Genomic DNA, 17,048 nt, shown 5'->3' with positions numbered 1-17,048 from the left:
CCTAAAACCGCTTCCAAGTCCCTACCGAAAATGCCTCCTGCAGCATTTCACAGCAGACTGTTGGATCATTAAAAATGCTTATGGATAAAAAGCATTGTAACCTGGAGATATCCGTGGCAGCCCAGCAAAAAACAATCCAGCCAGAGACTTCATAGCTGAGAAGTGCCGCTAATTAAATCAGATTTCTCAGCAGCCAGGAGCTTCAACCGACTGCACCCGTATTCCAGAGAAGGGGAAAATGGGGAGTTTGAACTACAGTAGGATCAAGGCAAAGTACAACACATGGATAAAAAGTTAGAGTGGGGGCTGGGGGGTAATTAAATCAAGGCCGAGGATTGCGGAACACAAACCAGGAGGAAAGGTTCGAGTAGATTGTGGTGTCTGAGTGCCGGTAAACAAATTTTGCTCCAGTCAAGAGACAGGAGATCCGGGAGCACAGGGTCCATTAGGAGAGGCAGGAACAGAGCCACGGGAAGCACAAAATCTCCTCGTGGCACGGAGCCAGCGCTCCAATCGTTGGGAAATATAGAACTATGTATCAAAATAAATAATGCCGATGGTAATGCTCCCGGCAGGGTTTAATCGTCCTCTCCCTGCCACAGCCCCGCGCTGCTCACTCTGCAGAGCCCCGAACTGCTGCCGGAAGCCAAAACTGCATCATTTCACCCCAACAACCCATTCCTAAACTTCCAGCAACAGCCAGGGCTTCTCAATAGAGTGAAAGAAGGGCAAACGAAACCGCGCCGGGAGCCGGCGGGCGGCCCAGAGCTCAGGGCTGCGGGTACCGGCTGGCTCTGGGGACAAGTTCCCGCACCCCCGGAGCACCCCCGGGGCAGCCCCGGGCCCGGCGCCGCCGCAGCAGCCCCGCAGGGGCTCGGCCGGAGCCTCCCTGGGCAGCCCGGGGACGGATGGATGGATGGATGGATGGATGGATGGATGGATGGATGGATGGATGGATGGATGGATGGATGGATGGATGGATGGATGCTGCGGCAGCGCTTCCCTCCCGCCCGCCCGCCCGCGGCCGCCTCCTACCTCAGCACGGCCGTGTCCCCTTTCCTGACCACCAGATTGTCCACGGCAGAGCCCGGGAAGTCTCCGCCCGGCGCGGCCAATCTCCCGGGAGGCAGGAACCAGCAAAGGCCGAGGAAGACGATGGCCAGCCACTGGTGGGAGCCCCCGGCGCTCCGCAGCGGCGGCAGCATCTCCGCTCCGCGCCGGCCCCGGAGAGCGGGCGAGCGCTGCTGCTGCTGCCGGCGAGGGCGGCCCGGGCTGCGCGGGCGGCGGGCGGCGGAGCGCGGCTGCTCCCGGGCGGCCGCCGCAGCATCCAGCGCGGACGGAGGGCAGCGCGCCCGCTCCGCTCGGTCTGGCTCGGCTCGGTCTGGCTCGGCTCCGCTCGGCTCCACTCGGTCTGGCTCGGCTCCGCCCGGTCTGGCTCGGCTCCGCTCGGCTCCACTCGGTCTGGCTCGGCTCCGCTCGGCTCCGCTCGGCTCGGCTCCGCTCGGTCTGGCTCGGCTCCGCTCGGCTCGGCTCAGCTCCGCTCAGCTCGGCTCCGCTCCGCTCGGCGGCGGGCGGTCCCCGCTGCCAGCCCGTTGCCACGCAGCCGTCGCCTTGGCAACCGGCCCGGCGGCGGAGGATGCTCGGCCCTCTTTGCCGGGCTCCCCGCTCCGCCCTCCCCGCAGCCCGGCCCGCGGGCCCCCAGCCCCCCGCGTTCCGCCCGCCCCGCTCTGCTCTCCCCCCCCAGAAGGCGGAGTGGAAATTGGCCGCCCTGCCAAAAGGCAGCGCACAGGCGGCAGCGCCGGGAACGGCACCGGCAGCTCCAGCCAGGGGCCCCTGGGACCTGCTGGAAGCTCCAGACCTTTCTGGAACGGAGGGTTGCCCACTCTGGTACTTCCATTTCCTAATATTCTACCCAGAAAAAAAGATTCTATGCCACAGACCTTCACCAAAGAACAAATAAACCACTGACAGGTTATTTCTCCAAATTCTACCAGGAAAGCCAGAGACCTTTACCAAGGAGAAAGAAAAATCACCAACAGATTATTTCCTAAAATTGCCCTAAGACATTCAGAGATCTTCACCAAGGAGCTAAAACCCACTGCTCTGTTATTTCCCAGAATTCTACCAGACCTTTGTGCCAAGGACCTAAAATCCACTGAAAGATTCTTCCAGGAGACTGAGAAGCCTTTGCCAAGGAGCAAAAATCCATGACAGATTATTTCCCAAAATTCTACCAGGACAGCCAGAGACCTTCACACCAAGGAGGGACAAACGACCCACATTTCTCCCCAGGACTCCAGCAGGGCATCTGGAGACCCTGCCTGACAGATTCCACCAGGCCATCAAGAGCCTTTCCCCAAGGAACATAAATCCACTGACAGATTATTTCCAAAATACTGGGACACCTCGAGCCCTTCAAAAAAGCAAAAAAAAACCCTGGCAGCCGAACTCGCTGCAGCCAGCCAGGAACGAGCAGCCTCTTTTCCCCTGGGGTCTTCCCCAGCACACACAAAGCCCTGGCAGGCTGTGGCAGGCACACAGAGCAGGGAGTTCAGTTCTGTTTGCTGCCTTTGTTTACCCTCTGTCCCCTTCCCAGGTCAAACGTTCCAGGCTGGGCAGTGCCCAGGGTGAGCGTTCACACCAGAGCCCCGGCTGCACCCCCTGCCCGCTCAGCCCGGTCCCTGCAGGAGCTGCTCTCTCTGGAGCTCCAGAGGGGTTGCATAAGGGCTGCTGTGGAACAGGAATTGCAGGAATGCTGCACTGGGGCTGTTCCAGAGTGATTCAGGCACATCTGGCCCGCACAATGTGCCAGTTGTCCCGTGTGCCACTGTCCCTGCCCATCTCCCTTTCATGCCCTGCCAGGGCGTGCGTGGCTCTGCGCGCCCTCCTGCCCTGCGCACGGTTTGCCTCAGGAGGAGCGGGGAGCAGAACGTTCCAGGCAAAGCAGCTCTGTAACAATCAGGCTGCTTCTGCCGCTCGCTCTTTCGGGAAGCCCCATCCCCGTTCCTGGAAGCTGCTCCCTCCATTACCACATCCCATTAGATGCTTCTAGCTGCCAGAAGAAATCCGAGCGTGCACAAAAGGGAATTCTTCCCTTTCTCCCGCAGCACCGAGGCTGCAGAATTTCCTTGGTGAGGAAGGAGAGGGGGAGAGCGGGGCTGGCTCCCCCAGGGTGGCTGGGGAGGGCACAGGGTCCTTTTAGAGCGAACACAAGTGCCCAGTGACACACGGGCAGCTGCCACAGCCCTCAGAACGTGGCACAGGAGCTTCTCACTGGCACCAGGGGAGCATCAAGTGCCAAAATATCATTGGGAATGCTGCATGCAATTGGAACGGGCTGGGCACAGGATATCAGGTGCCCTCACCCTCACTGAGGTGCTCACAGAGGTGGAGCTGTCCCACCCCTCAGCCTGCCACCACCACCCACCACTCAGAGATCCACAATCACCGCCCCCAGGGCCTCTCCAGAGCCAGAGCCTCCCCAGGGAACAACCAGACACATCCCATAGCAAGCAGCTGCAAGGGTCCTGAAGGGCTTCAGGAACCCAGACAAGGGCTATGACAAGGGGAGTAGCAAAACCCCACAAGTGCTCCTCAAGGCTTTCTGCTCCTCCTTCCATCCCACTGTGGGATGCACCCAAATGAGGTAATTCCATTTGCATAGCAACTCTTTAACAAAAAGGGGACGCACCCCAGGAGAGCTCTGATCCCTCAGAGCAGACTCTGGTCTCGCAGAGCAGAAATCCTGAGTGGAACATGGTCCTTCCTCTACCAGACCTGCACAGCTGGAACAGCTCATCACACACCTGCCAAGTGCATCCTCTTCTTCACCAACACTTGTGCTCGTCAGTGCTCTTGCACAGACTTTGGGAGAGCACCACTCTGAGCTCTGGGCAAATCCCATCCAGAGCAAACCCCAAATCCCTGCAAACCCCATCCAGAGCAGGGATTTGGGGCCTGGATGTGACAAACTTCCCACAGCTGTCAGGTGTGAGGAGCCCTTTGAGTGTTCTGGTACGCCCAGTGCTCAGATCATCCAGGGTGTAACAGTGCACGTCTCATTTCAGGGAGAGCTCTGAACCTCTAATGAGTCCAATGATGTTCCTCTCACTTGACCTTAACAAACAATCAAATCATTTGCTCCTCTTTGAGTGAGCAGGACAAAAGGCATCTCTCCCCAGCACCATCTATTCACATTGCAAAAGATCCTATAAATCTCAATCAACAACAGCAAAGATGAAGCTTTTTGTTTTGTTCATTTTTAGATTCATATCTTGCCTTTAATGTTATTTGTAGATAAATGGAAAAATGAGCAGGTCAGGAGGCAAGAGCAGTTGTGCCAGTCAGGGCTGGTCTGGAGACTGAATTCCTTCATCTGAATCTGCCCGACCTCCTCCCCAAGCCCGGGGAGAATTGTAGTGGGGAAAAACAAGAATAAAAGAGGGAAAATCTCCCACCAGATGTGTGCACACATAGAAAAAGCATTTCAAGGATGCCTGAGGTTGGAAAAGCCCTCCCAGCCCATGGAGCCCAGGCTGTGCCCAGTGCACCGGAGGCGCCCCAGCAGTGCCAGCACAGGGAGACAGTGCCAGTGCTGCTGCCACAGGCCAGGCTGTCACTGGCCTTTGGCCATGTGGGCACAGGGCTGGCAAGTGAGCCCTGCCCCTGGGCAGACAGGCACTTCCAGCTCCCCCCGACTGCATTTGGCTGGTTTAGCACCAGGTCCCTCCAACCCAGCCCTGCTAACGCCATATGATAATTCCCTGTAATTCAGCTGCATGTTTTTGTTTAGAACCATTTCAAAAAGCTAAATTTAGTTGTTGTTTGCAAGTATTCGTTCAACAGTTTGCACAAATACTCAAGACTGATTCCCAGACTTCACACTTGGCTTTTTGCTTCGTTTCCTTCTGTGTGTTTAACTCTCCTGCACCCGTTCCCTCCCGCTGGCGACACAAGATGGGAGTTGGATGACTAAAATAAACTCCAGGAGAATCAGTGCTTTGGGTCTGCATCCCAGAGCCAGCATGGCACAGGGGAACAGAGCACAGGAACAGAGGCAGTGTGCCCCTGGGCCGGCACCTGCCTGGGAGCAGAGCCCTGGCCACAGAGCCCTTCCTGCCAGGACACAGCACCAAGCACTGGGACAGTGTCCATCTCACCAGGACAGTGTACATCCCGCCAGGACAGTGTCCATGCCGCCAGGACATTGTCCATCCCGCCAGGACAGTGTCCATCCCGCCAGGACAGTGTCCATCCCGCCAGGACAGTGTCCATCCTGCCAGGACAGTGTACATCCCCCTGGGACAGTGTACATCCCATTGGGACAGTGTCCATCCTGCCAGGACAGTGTCCATCCCGCCAGGACAGTGTCCATCCCCCTGGGACAGTGTCCATCCCACCAGGACAGTGTCCATCCCACCAGGACAGTGTCCATCCTGCCAGGACACAGCACCGAGCACTGGGACAGTGTCCATCCTGCCAGGACAGTGTCCATCTCACCAGGACAGTGTCCATCCTGCCAGGACACAGCACTGAGCATTGGGACAGTGTCCACCCTGCCAGGACAGTGTCCATCCCACCAGGACAGTGTCCATCCCACCAGGACAGTGTCCATCCTGCCAGGACACAGCACTGAGCATCGGGACAGTGTCCACCCTGCCAGGACAGTGTCCATCCCACCAGGACAGTGTCCATCCCACCAGGACAGTGTCCATCCTGCCAGGACACAGCACTGAGCACTGGGGCAGTGTCCACCCTGCCAGGACAGTGTCCATCCCACCAGGACAGTGTCCATCCTGCCAGGACACAGCTGTGGCTGCCCCTGATCCCTGGCAGTGCCCAAGGCCAGGTTGGACACTGGGGCTGGGAGCACCTGGGACAGTGGGAGGTGTCCCTGCCACCTGGGACACCTGTCCCTGGCTGGGCTTTGAGGTTCCTCCCAGGACAGATGAGGTGACAGGATAAGGAGGGGACACAGCAACAACAACAACAACTGACCAACCAAACAAACAAATCCAAAAAACCCACCCACACTACACAGAATTTGAAGAGTTGTGGCTTATGTCCAAATTCACAGAAACTTTGGGAGGTTTAAATGTTTCCACAATGACCAAAGAAGAGTAGAATCATAGATGAAATCAATAAAGTGCTCCTGGAGGTAAAACTAGTTTTTAAATATTATTTTAATATCTTTGAGGGAAGAAAAAAGGTAATAATTCCAAGTGGCCTAGGAACTCTCAGGTAATAATCTCTAATACAACTGCATTTTGTTTTTTCTCCTGGAGCAAAAACACCACAGAAATGAGGACAACACTTTCCTCCTGTGCTGCAGCACAAACCCTTCCAAGGGGCACCTGGCCAGTGCTCAGTGTTCTTCAAAAGAGTCTCAAGCTGCCTAAAATCTACACAAACAACCCAGGGCACCCTAATAATTTGTCAGCTTTAGTTTTCAAGGAGCAGTTTCTGATAACTGCAGAAGTTCATAACTGCAGAAGTTATGGAAAAGAGCTCACCCAGACCAATCCCACTGGATCATCAGTCAGAGCCTGAAGAGGCTTTTCAAAAGGCACTCCCTGAAAATTCCATTTGGGAAAGGGGTGGAAGGTGCAGATAAGTCAAAGGATAAAGCTCAGAAAACACCAACCCAGCACCCTGACATTTTAAAAGGAAAGTTTTTATCTGTCTCCTTTTTCTTATTCCTTATTATTATTTAAATCTCTTACATGTGGAAAATGAAAATAGTGATTTTGTCAAGTATTGGAATCAACAGAAATTTCCTTTTAAGTGTCTCTGTCACCAATGACTTCAGCATTCCTGACACAAAGGTGGGGTTTTTGCTAATAGGATTGAAAGCAAATGCCAAAATCTCCATAAAATGCACTTTCCATTTTCTGCATGATCTATGACACAACCATGTGCAGAAGTGTGCAGTGAAATAGGGAATTACTTCCCTACTCCCAAGCCCATCACTCACATCCCTCAGGGTGGGAAACCCTGAGAGCATGGATCCCATCATCCCAGCATTGCCACACTGCCCCACGTCTGCCCCATGATCCCAGGTGCCACTGCCCCACATCCCCAGGTAAATAAATGCCACCACTGGCCCATGTCCCAGCACTGCCCCACGTCCCCAGATAAGTGCCACACTGCCCCACATCCCCAGGTGCCATGTGCCCATGGCCTTTGGGTCCCTCCAGGGTGGGCACCCAGCCCTGCCCGGGCAGACAGCTCCTTTTGAGCAGCGAGGCTCAGCATCTCAGGGGAACCCAAATTCACAGAATCACCCAGGCTGGGAAAGAGCTCCAGACCCGCAAGTCCAGCCTGGGGCTGGTTCCATCCTGTCACCACGGGTACCACATCCAGGCATTCCTTGGTCGCTTTCCAGGACAATCAGTGCAGCACTGCCCCGGGCAGCCCCTGCCAATGTTCAACCACCCTTTCCATAGAGAAACAGTGAACAATTCCTTCTTTAGCCCCAACAGAGGCCTCAGGACCAGCAGCGCTGCCCCAGCACCTCCTAAAGCAGCTTTTCCCCCCAGGAGCAGCACGGAGACGCTGCCCTGAGCCAGAACATGCCTGAAGGCCAGGCCAGTGCCTGGCAGGAGCACAGGAGGGGTTTGGCTGCAGCAGCCCCGGGCAGGGACACCCTGCACCCAGCACAGGGCGCACAGCAAGGCTCCACTGCTATGTGAGGATGAAAACATTTTCTTCACCATATGGAGCGGGATGAAAATAATTGCCAAACGGCAGCAGCTCGCTAATATTGGTGCCAAAGGCAGGAGAGTGCTGTCAGCTCCCTCTGCCCACCGCTCCCTATTTTAAGAGGTGCGAGCGGGTGCGGTTTGAAAACATCCACCGGGAGTTCCGGGCTGGGAACTGCAGCAGCGCTCATCCCCCAGGCTGGGAGCTCGGGGGGCTCACTGCTCAGCAGCCCCTGAGCCCAAGGACACGGAGGGACTTTGCTGAGCAAAGAATCACAGAATTGTTTCTCTTGGAAAAGCCCTCCAAGGTCACCGGGTCCCAGCTGTGCCCGATGCCCACCCTGTCCCCAGCCCAGGGCTCCGAGTGCCACCCCCAGGAATTCCTGGGACACCTCCAGGGATGGGCACTGCAACCCTCCCTGGGCAGTTCCAGTGCCTGAGCCCCTTTCCATGGGGAAATTCCTGTTGATGTCCACCCTGACCCTTTCTCCAGGCTGTTCCCTCTGCTCCTGTCCCTGTTCCCTGACTCCCCCCCGGCTGTGCCCTCCTGGCAGGAGCTGTGCAGAGCCACAAGGGCCCCCTGAGCCTCCTTTGTTCCAGGCTGAGCCCCTGCCCAGCTCCCTCAGGGATTCTGCAGCCCCTGCCCAGCTCCTCAGGGATTCTGCAGCCCCTGCCCAGCTCCTCAGGGATTCTGCAGCCCCTGCCCAGCTCCCTCAGGGATTCTGCAGCCCCTGCCCAGCTCCCTCAGGGATTCTGCAGCCCCTGCCCAGCTCCTCAGGGATTCTGCAGCCCCTGCCCAGCTCCTCAGGGATTCTGCAGCCCCTGCCCAGCTCCCTCAGGGATTCTGCAGCCCCTGCCCAGCTCCTCAGGGATTCTGCAGCCCCTGCCCAGCTCCATTCCCTGCCCTGGACACTCTCCAGCCCCTCAGGGTCGCTCTGGGCACAAGGGGCACAGAACTGACCCTGGCACAGGGGGACAATCCCTGTCCTGGCCAAGAGCTGGCTTCAGGAAATGCAGGGAAAGCAGCAGGGAGTGACAGCAGACGAGCATCCTGCTGCCCCAGGATTAACATCTGGTGGTGGTGACTGGTCTGTGATGGGCAAACCTCCTCCCTGTTGGGGCTGCAGGGGAGGGAATTGCCGCAGTTTGCAACTCCGCACCCTGGAGCCAAGCCTAAACGCTTCCTGTATGGGAGTGGGGAATTACCTGAAAGAAACGCTCTCCAAACATTAGGAAAAGGGCACCAAGAGCTTTCCAAGGCTCCCTGCAGCACACACAGGGCCTCGTTGGAGCCCGTGGCTTTACATGCAGTGCATCCCAAACTTACAAACAAACCACAGCGGTTCCTCCCGTGGCTTTCAGCCTGGAGAGGTGCAGAACAACCCTTACCAAAACTGACGGATTTGGAATAACTTCCTAACCAAGACACTCCACATTCACAGTGTCCCGGTGGGGATCCCTCGTGCAGTCAGTCCAGTGGGGTGTCAGAGCTTTGCAGCTGTGAACAAAGTGTGAATCCCTGCTCAGCAGCCCAGCCCAGCCCTGCCCGGCAGGGTTTCCTTTATTCCCAGGGATTGTCCTGCAGCCTCCCTCATCCCACCTGGGCAGGAGGGGGACAGGGCTGGCCGAGCCAGGCCCAGCCGCTTCTGCTGAGAGCTGGGGACAGCCCTCAGCACTGCCCCCAGGGGATCCCATCCCAGTTCCACAGCCAGGAGCACGGGTGAGAGCGAGAAGGGTTCTCTGTCCTGGGCTGGGACACACACCTGCCCTTGGGACAAAGCCACCTCCAGCATTTTGTCACAGCACCCCTGGGTTTTTCCCTTTCAAAGCACCCTAAGGAGAGCACGAGTTCCCTGGAACACTGAGATCCTGCCCCAGTCAAATCCCAGAATCTCAGGAGGGCTGAGGCTGGAAGTGCCCACAGTGGTCCCAGATCATCCCAGAACCACGTCCAGATGGTTCTGGAATATCTGCATGATGTGAAGGGAGTCTCTAAAGAGGGTGAGGGGTTTTTGCTCTTTATTTTTGGTATGCAGCAGAGTGGTTGGAGGATACAAAGATCGCTGATCACAGCACATCAAACAAACCAAGCTGATAAATTGATTAATGTGCTGACTTCATATTATCCCATTCTGTTTTCTGTTTGATTTACATGTATAATTTACTTACTCATTTAATCTCATTAATAAAATATCAGGTGGGGAGGCTGTGTGGACTGCATGTTTCCTCCTAGGGTGCTGAGATTAAAAACCTGAGGAATCTCCAGACAGTGCCTTTGTAACTCTCAGAGCGATGCTGCAAAGCCGTGCCTTATAGCACTTCCATAATTGATGCTGGAATCACAGCACTGCCGGAGTTTATAGGAAACAACATTTGCATATCAGTCATTTCCTTTGACTAACAACAGGGGCTGGGGAAGCACTGAGTGCTGGGCAGAGAGCAGCAGCAGCAGCAGAGAGGTTCATCACTGCTCCAGAGATCCATCTCTGCTGCTCGCAGGGCTGGGGAGAGAAAGGCACCTGCACTTCTGGAGCCAAAAATGAGAATGGAGGCAGGACCCCAGGAGCGGTGAGGCTGGAAAAGCCCTTCAGGATCACTGGCACCATCCTGAGCCCAATGCCCACCCTGTCCCCAGCCCAGGGCTCTGAGTGCCACCTCCAGGGATGGGCACTGCAACCCTCCCTGGGCAGTTCCAGTGCCTGAGCCCCTTTCCATGGGGAAATTCTGCTGCTGTCCTACCCAATCCTCCCCTGACACAACTCAGGGCCATTCCCTCTGCTCCTGTCCCTGTTCCCTGGAGCAGAGCCCGGCCTGGGGCTGTCCCCTCCTGCCAGGAGTTGTGCAGAGCCACAGGGGCCCCCAAGCTTGGCCATTATTAGTGAAAAAGGGTGAATAATTGACAATAAAGTCAGCTTTAGCCATGCTCTTGGTCAAGGACAGAAATGGATTTTCACAGCCGCATTATCAGAGACCAATTATCCTCCCAAACACAGAAAGGTTTGTGCGAGAGGAGGTGAAACAGCAGGAAAAACACAAACTAACCACTTCAGAATGTGATTTATCTCCCCCATCTCAGAGCAGCACCACGCAGCTCAGGGTTTGAATATTCCCACTCCATCCTCAGAGTCGCATTTGAAAAAGAGCCTGTACCTGTCAAATAAATTGAATAACTGCACGAGATGACCCTCAGTCCGCCGGGAGATGATCGGTTTCTAAAATAAGCTCAGCTGCTCAGGGAAGCACACCTTGCTGCTGCACACACTCGTGCTTTCTGGGACGTGGAGTGCTGCGCACACACAAACACAGCCATGCACTCACTGGAGAGACTCAGCCTCAGCAATTCTCCTTCCCAGAGCCCATGACTGGGGGTGGCAGAGGCAGAGTGATCTGGTTCCAAGGCTACGTTTGGAAGAGAAACCTTCCAACATCCACTACAAATCCTGATTTTTAGGTATTCCAAAACCTGCTCAAAGATCAGCCCTAAGACCTGCCCAGGGAATACTCATTTGCACATTCTTAAATACTAATGCAAATCAGAGCAACATTAAAGGAGTCAGTCAGATATTATTGCCCCAAAAGCAAACATCTGGTGACTTACCTAGAATTTTTTTAATTAATATTTTTTTCAAACTGAAATACCAATGAAATGCCTGACCTTAGCATGAAAATAGGTTTTGCATCAAGCACAAGTCTATTTATTACACTTCAGCAGGTTTTTAGCCCTGTTTTTTAAGCCACTGAGGCTGCTGGCCCCAGCCCTGTCTGGGGCTTTGTGCCCACCCACCCTGAAGAGCTTTGCAGCCCCTGAGTGATTCCAGCCAGGCTGAAGACAAAGGTCTAAATGAGAATTTGCTGCTATCTCATGATGAAATTAAGGAACCAGAGACACTCCATTAGTGCCCTGCTGGAGAGAAATCGTGCACCACGAGCTTGTCCTTTATCAGCCACCAGAACTCAGTCCTGAAACGCTGAGTCACAGGCTGTGGCCAACAAAGACATTAAATCTGCATTTTAAATCATTCAAAACCAGCTCTGTCTGGGAATCCAAGGTGTCCCTAGGTGGATTTGACATGTCCCACATGAGTGACATGCCCAAAACTCTCTGGCATGCCTGCTGGCCTGCTCCTGTCATGCCTTTCCACAAGGAGCTGTCATACCCACAGGAATCTTTCCACAGAGCTCCTGGTGGGCAATAATCAACACTTCACCTTCCCTTGAGGCTTGCAATGGCCAAGGCAGATCTTTCAGCACTTGAACCAGTCTGTGCCATCATAATTTATGTTTTTCCAACTTTTGGTGTCCATTTTCAGTCCAAGCCCCCCTGCCATGGCCCGGCACTCAGAGCTGCAGGTCCCACCTGCTCAGGCACACACTGGAGCAGCAGCACCCGGGGCTTTTTAACCAGAAATTCATAGATATTTAAATGAGATGGGGGACTCATATTCAGCATTCGCCTCTTTGGCTCTCAGAAAGAACTCCTGGCTTTCATGGCCAGAGATTCTGGAAAGTATCAGGACAGAATTTCCAGTCAACTCTGACATGCAGGGGTGCTGAGTCCAGAATCGAGTCCAAGCTAAGTCTAATCAAGAATAAAGCAATAAAAACAATCAAGCAAATAATAAAGCAATAAAACAAAGAATCTTGATACACTTGAAGCAGAAATGTACCTTTTGGATGTATAGGCAGAGATGTTCTACTGGTGAACATGCACGAGGCTGAAATGCTTGTGTCTGACACATCAACAAGGAAAAAACATTTTAAACAACGCAAAAGAGATGATTTGAAATAATCTGGGACATAATTTCAATCCTTAATTGAAACCCCAGAACCAATTGTGGTTTATCTGTGCACAAGAATGAGCAAGTGCAAGGATTGCCAGCAGCGTTTGACCCCTGCAGGAAACAAACCCCAGCAGAGTGCTGGGAAGTGCTGGGTCTGCCCCAGCAAGAACTGGGACCTGGTGCCCAAATTCCCATCATTTGCTAGCAATCAGCCCCAGCAGTTTGGAACAAGCCATCTCTCTGATGTGTCACTGGCACTTGGCAGGGGCTCTGAGGGTGCAGAAAGGCAGGGCTGCTCCCTGGAGAGGGGCAGCAGGCAGCACCAGGGCCCTGGGACAGCCTCCAACCCTTCCTTGGCAGGGAGAGCCCCGGCAGGCATGGGGATGTGCCCAGCCTGGTGCCGCTGCCCTGGGCAGTCCCAAATCCCCTTGGCAAAGCAGGGGATGTGCCCAGCCTGGTGCCACTGCCCTGGGCAGTCCCAAATCCCCTTGGCAGAGCAGGGGATGTGCCCAGCCTGGTGCCGCTGCCCTGGGACAGCCTCCAACCCTTCCTTGGCAGGGTGAGCAGGGGATGTGCCCAGCCTGGTGCCACTGCCCTGGGACAGCCTCCAACCCTTCCTTGGCAGGGTGAGCAGGGGATGTGCCCAGCCTGGTGCCGCTGCCCTGGGCAGTCCCAAATCCCCTTGGCAGAGCAGGGGATGTGCCCAGCCTGGTGCCGCTGCCCTGGGCAGTCCCAAATCTCCTTGGCAAAGCAGGGGATGTGCCCAGCCTGGTGCCACTGCCCTGGGCAGAGCTGCCATGCTGGGGCTGGGCAGTCCCAAATCCCCTTGGCAGGGCAGGGGATGTGCTCAGCCTGGTGCCACTGCCCTGGGCAGTCCCAAATCTCCTTGGCAGGGAGAGCAGGGGATGTGCCCAGCCTGGTGCCGCTGCCCTGGGCAGTCCCAAATCCCCTTGGCAGGGCAGGGGATGTGCCCAGCCTGGTGCCGCTGCCCTGGGCAGTCCCAAATCCCCTTGGCAGGGCAGGGGATGTGCCCAGCCTGGTGCTGCTGCCCTGGGCAGTCCCAAATCCCCTTGGCAGGGCAGGGCATGTGCCCAGCCTGGTGCTGCTGCCCCGGGCAGCCCCAAGGCCTGGGTCCCTCCAGGCTGTGCAGTGGGGCAGGAGCTGCCAGGGGAGCCCTCCCTGGGCACCTCCCCTCTCTGAGGGGCCCTGGTCCCTCAGCCAAACCCGGCTCTGCAGCTCAGCTGGGAGATGCTCCATGGGCAGCCCCTGTGCTGACAGCCCCAGCCGAAAGGCCAGGGGTCCATAAGCTGGGATCCATGGCAAGGCAGGAGTGCTGTGGCTGGCCTGGGTGCTCCCAAAGGGCTTTGGCCACCCAATGTCCCCTGAGTGGCACCAGGGACACTCTGGGGTGGCTGTCCCTGCAGCAGCCTGTGCGCCTTCCTTCCCTGCCCCTCCTCACAGACAGCAAACACAGGGAAAGAACAACGTTTGCCATTTGCATTCTGCTAACAACTCACTCAAAATAAGCAGATCAATCACATATAATTAAGTTGTCAACGCTTAATATAGGGTGCTGCACTACTTTAAAAAAGGCAAATATAAATACCAAAGCAAAGCAACAGGAAACAAGAAGAAAAGGTCTCACTGATGTTTATGGCCAGCACAAACCCAGGCCTCTGATTTTCCCCATTATTCCAGCTAAAAGCTGAAATTTAGCTGTTTAATATTTCAGCTGGATAAATCTCAGCCACGTTTGAGACATTTAAATCTGCCATTTGTGGATATGTAGCTGACCCTTAGCACAAAATAATCCCTGCAGTATATTTACGAAATATAAACCCAGCCACGCTGTCCAGCAGTCGGGGTTACAGAGACTCAGAAAATAAAATCTCTTTTCCAAGGAGCACAGAGGGTAAATCAATGGGAACGATTTACATGAGCACAAGGCAGCTCCAACATAAAATAGAGGTGGCATGCCCTTTTAGGGAAAATGATTTCTAACAAAAACTGACATTTTGATGAAGATTGTTACAAATTTTAATGGCGTGTACGGAAAAAAAAAAAGTAATAATTTAAGTAAAAAAAAAAGTCTGGGGCAGTTGGGAGGGCAAGGCCACAGGTGCTGTGTGTCACCCTGGGGTCAGTGGCACCAGGCACAGAGGGACAGAGCCCCAGAGGGGTGAGTGCAGTGCCTTCCCTCCTGCCCAGCCCCTCTTGCTGCAGGTTATCAGCTCCAGCACAAGCACTGCTTCACTTATCTCATTTTGTTCTGCACCTCAATGAGGGGTTTTGGCTGCAATCTCATTGACAGGGCTGCGTTATGAACCTGTGAATAGGGTTTCCTTCCACACTGCCAACATTACCTTCTGCTGGCTTTATGCTCCAGCTGTCCCTTTCTTGTCTTGCATGAGGCATCTAAAGAGAAAAAAACCCTCTTAAAAAATTTTTTAAAAAATTGCTGAAGTTGGCCTCTCCCTTTGGTTATTGTGGGGCTGGCACCAGGGGAATGTTCTCCTGTTGCAGAAGAGGTGAAGCTGTTTGCTGCCCAGAACTGAGGAATCAGCCCCGGAGCCTGCAGGGATCAATGCCCAACACCTGGAGCCAGGGGAGGCTGCTCCTGCCTCTCCCAGGTGCCACTCAGGTTCCCATCAAATTAACATTTCATGAGCCTCCCAGGCCCCACAGGGCAGGAGTGTTTGACAGGTGAAGTTCAAAATGGATTATTCTCCCCCCTCAAACTCCTGAAAGATTTTGATCTTTGACATCGACGTGTGCTTCAAACATGATTAAGTGGCAGAAAATAAATCCATCCTTTATTAAACTAAATGACAAGTTATTTCCTTTCTTTCGGTGGAGAACTTACACAGGAAAAAAGGTTTCACTAAAAGAAAAAAAGTAATAAAGAATCTGATCCGGTGATTTTGGTTATTTCAGAAAAGCTGGGAAAGGATGGAGTGACTCTTCAGTAAAGCTATGAACCACCTTACTCAGGAAGGATCCCAGTGAGGGAGAACTAAAGCCAGGGGAATTAAGCCCAAATCCATATTCAGTTCAGCACTTTGATTGATGGTATTTTCATTGCAGGAATATCCAATAAATAAAGTGAAAGCAACTGTAATTATATAAATTTTTTGTAATTGTATCTGTAATATGGACCTGTAATTTTATCTCTGACCCCAAAAATAACCCCTGGGGATCAGGGACCCCTCCTGGCTGCAGCCCAAGACAATCTTGTCTGCTTTGGGCAAACCCTTCCCTGTGTTTGAGTATTTCCACAGTGACAGGAGAGCCCTGCCCAGGAACAGCACGGGGATCACATTCCTTTGGGGAATGCAGAGAATCCCTGCAGAACCCATGCAAAGAGAGAAAATCTGCAGCTACACCAGGGAAAACAGCGTAGAAAAGAAGAGATTAAAAAGAGCCATTAATAACATATAGATCCACAAAAGCAGATCCCAGCACTGCCTCCCACAGAAGCAGCCAGCACAACCAGGCTGGAGCTGATCCAGTGGCAAGTTCAGAACAGCTGCTGGAAATTAATCCCACCCAACTCCAACCTGGTTTGTGGGTTTCATTGATCAGCACAGAGTGCCAGGAGCAGCATGCCCAGCATTGCACCTCTCGGGAAGCAGCAGGGCAGCAAACTCCTCCTCGCCTGTCCCAGAGCCCTGGGGAAGGGCTGTGCCCACATCCCTGGGCTGGGAAAGCCGTGATTAAATCAGAGTTCCTGGCACAGAGGGTGGCAGTGCCCTTGGTGACCCTGCCCGGGTGCTCTGACACCCAGAGTGAGACACAAACTTGAAGGAATTTAGAGATTTTAGAGGAGCTGAGGTTTTAGTTAGAGATAAGCTTTACTGGAGTTAATGAAAACAAGTGGGGAGGCCTTGATGAAGTTAAGAGTTAGTAGTTAACTAATAATTGATTGCTTGTCAGCACAATGTTTGCTTAGCTGGGTTTATCATGAAGAATATAGAAACTCATAAATAGCTTTTAGGAACATAAGACAATTGTGGCCTCCTCTGTTCTGAAACCAATTGAAGATGGGGAATGGGAGTTCTACCAAGGCTTCCTTTGTCATATTTGCATTGAAAAGGCAGAAAGGTCAGAACAAGGAAGACTTCATTTACTTCCTCATTTTGGGACCCCTCCCCATGAAAGGGACCACCGACCCATTTCAAGGAACAAACTATGCATGCTTAATGGCTTTTGAATGAATTACCAAAGTTATGAACATGTATTTGTATTTTGGGTATTCAATACTTGTACAGATAAAAGGGCTCTGTAATCACCTGTCAGTTGGGTGTGTATTTGGGAGCTATCCCACAATAAACACACACTTTATAACTCTAAACTGTTGGAGAGTTTTTGGATATTGGTAGCAGATCAATATCCATATTGGGAATGGGATGTACCAAAGTTGTGAATATCTATTTGTATTTTGTGTATTCAATACTTGTATGGATAAAAGGGCTCTGTGATCACCTGTAAATGGCAGCGAGTATTTGGGAGCTGTCCCACAATAAACACACACTTTCCAGCTCTAAGCTGTCAGAGAGTTTTTGTCTGT

At 53.6% G+C, this 17,048-nt stretch overlaps 1 protein-coding gene across 3 annotated transcripts in view; it reads right to left on the bottom strand.

Annotated features, from left to right (window-relative positions):
• The window catches only part of NEGR1 (neuronal growth regulator 1), a 185,498-nt gene extending 184,253 nt beyond the window's left edge, over window positions 1–1,245 (bottom strand). For all 3 annotated transcript variants that reach the window (XM_066555848.1, XM_066555846.1, XM_066555847.1), the window contains exon 1: window positions 1,036–1,245. In XM_066555848.1, coding sequence (XP_066411945.1) covers window positions 1,036–1,205 — 170 coding nt within the window. In that variant the 5' untranslated portion in view covers window positions 1,206–1,245. The remainder of the gene's footprint in view (window positions 1–1,035) is intronic.
• Window positions 1,246–17,048: the final 15,803 nt, after the last annotated feature.

The sequence above is a fragment of the Molothrus aeneus genome, chromosome 9, assembly GCF_037042795.1.
Source record: "Molothrus aeneus isolate 106 chromosome 9, BPBGC_Maene_1.0, whole genome shotgun sequence".
NCBI classification, from domain to species: Eukaryota; Metazoa; Chordata; class Aves; order Passeriformes; family Icteridae; genus Molothrus; species Molothrus aeneus.
This window is presented reverse-complemented; position numbering and strand designations above follow the sequence as displayed.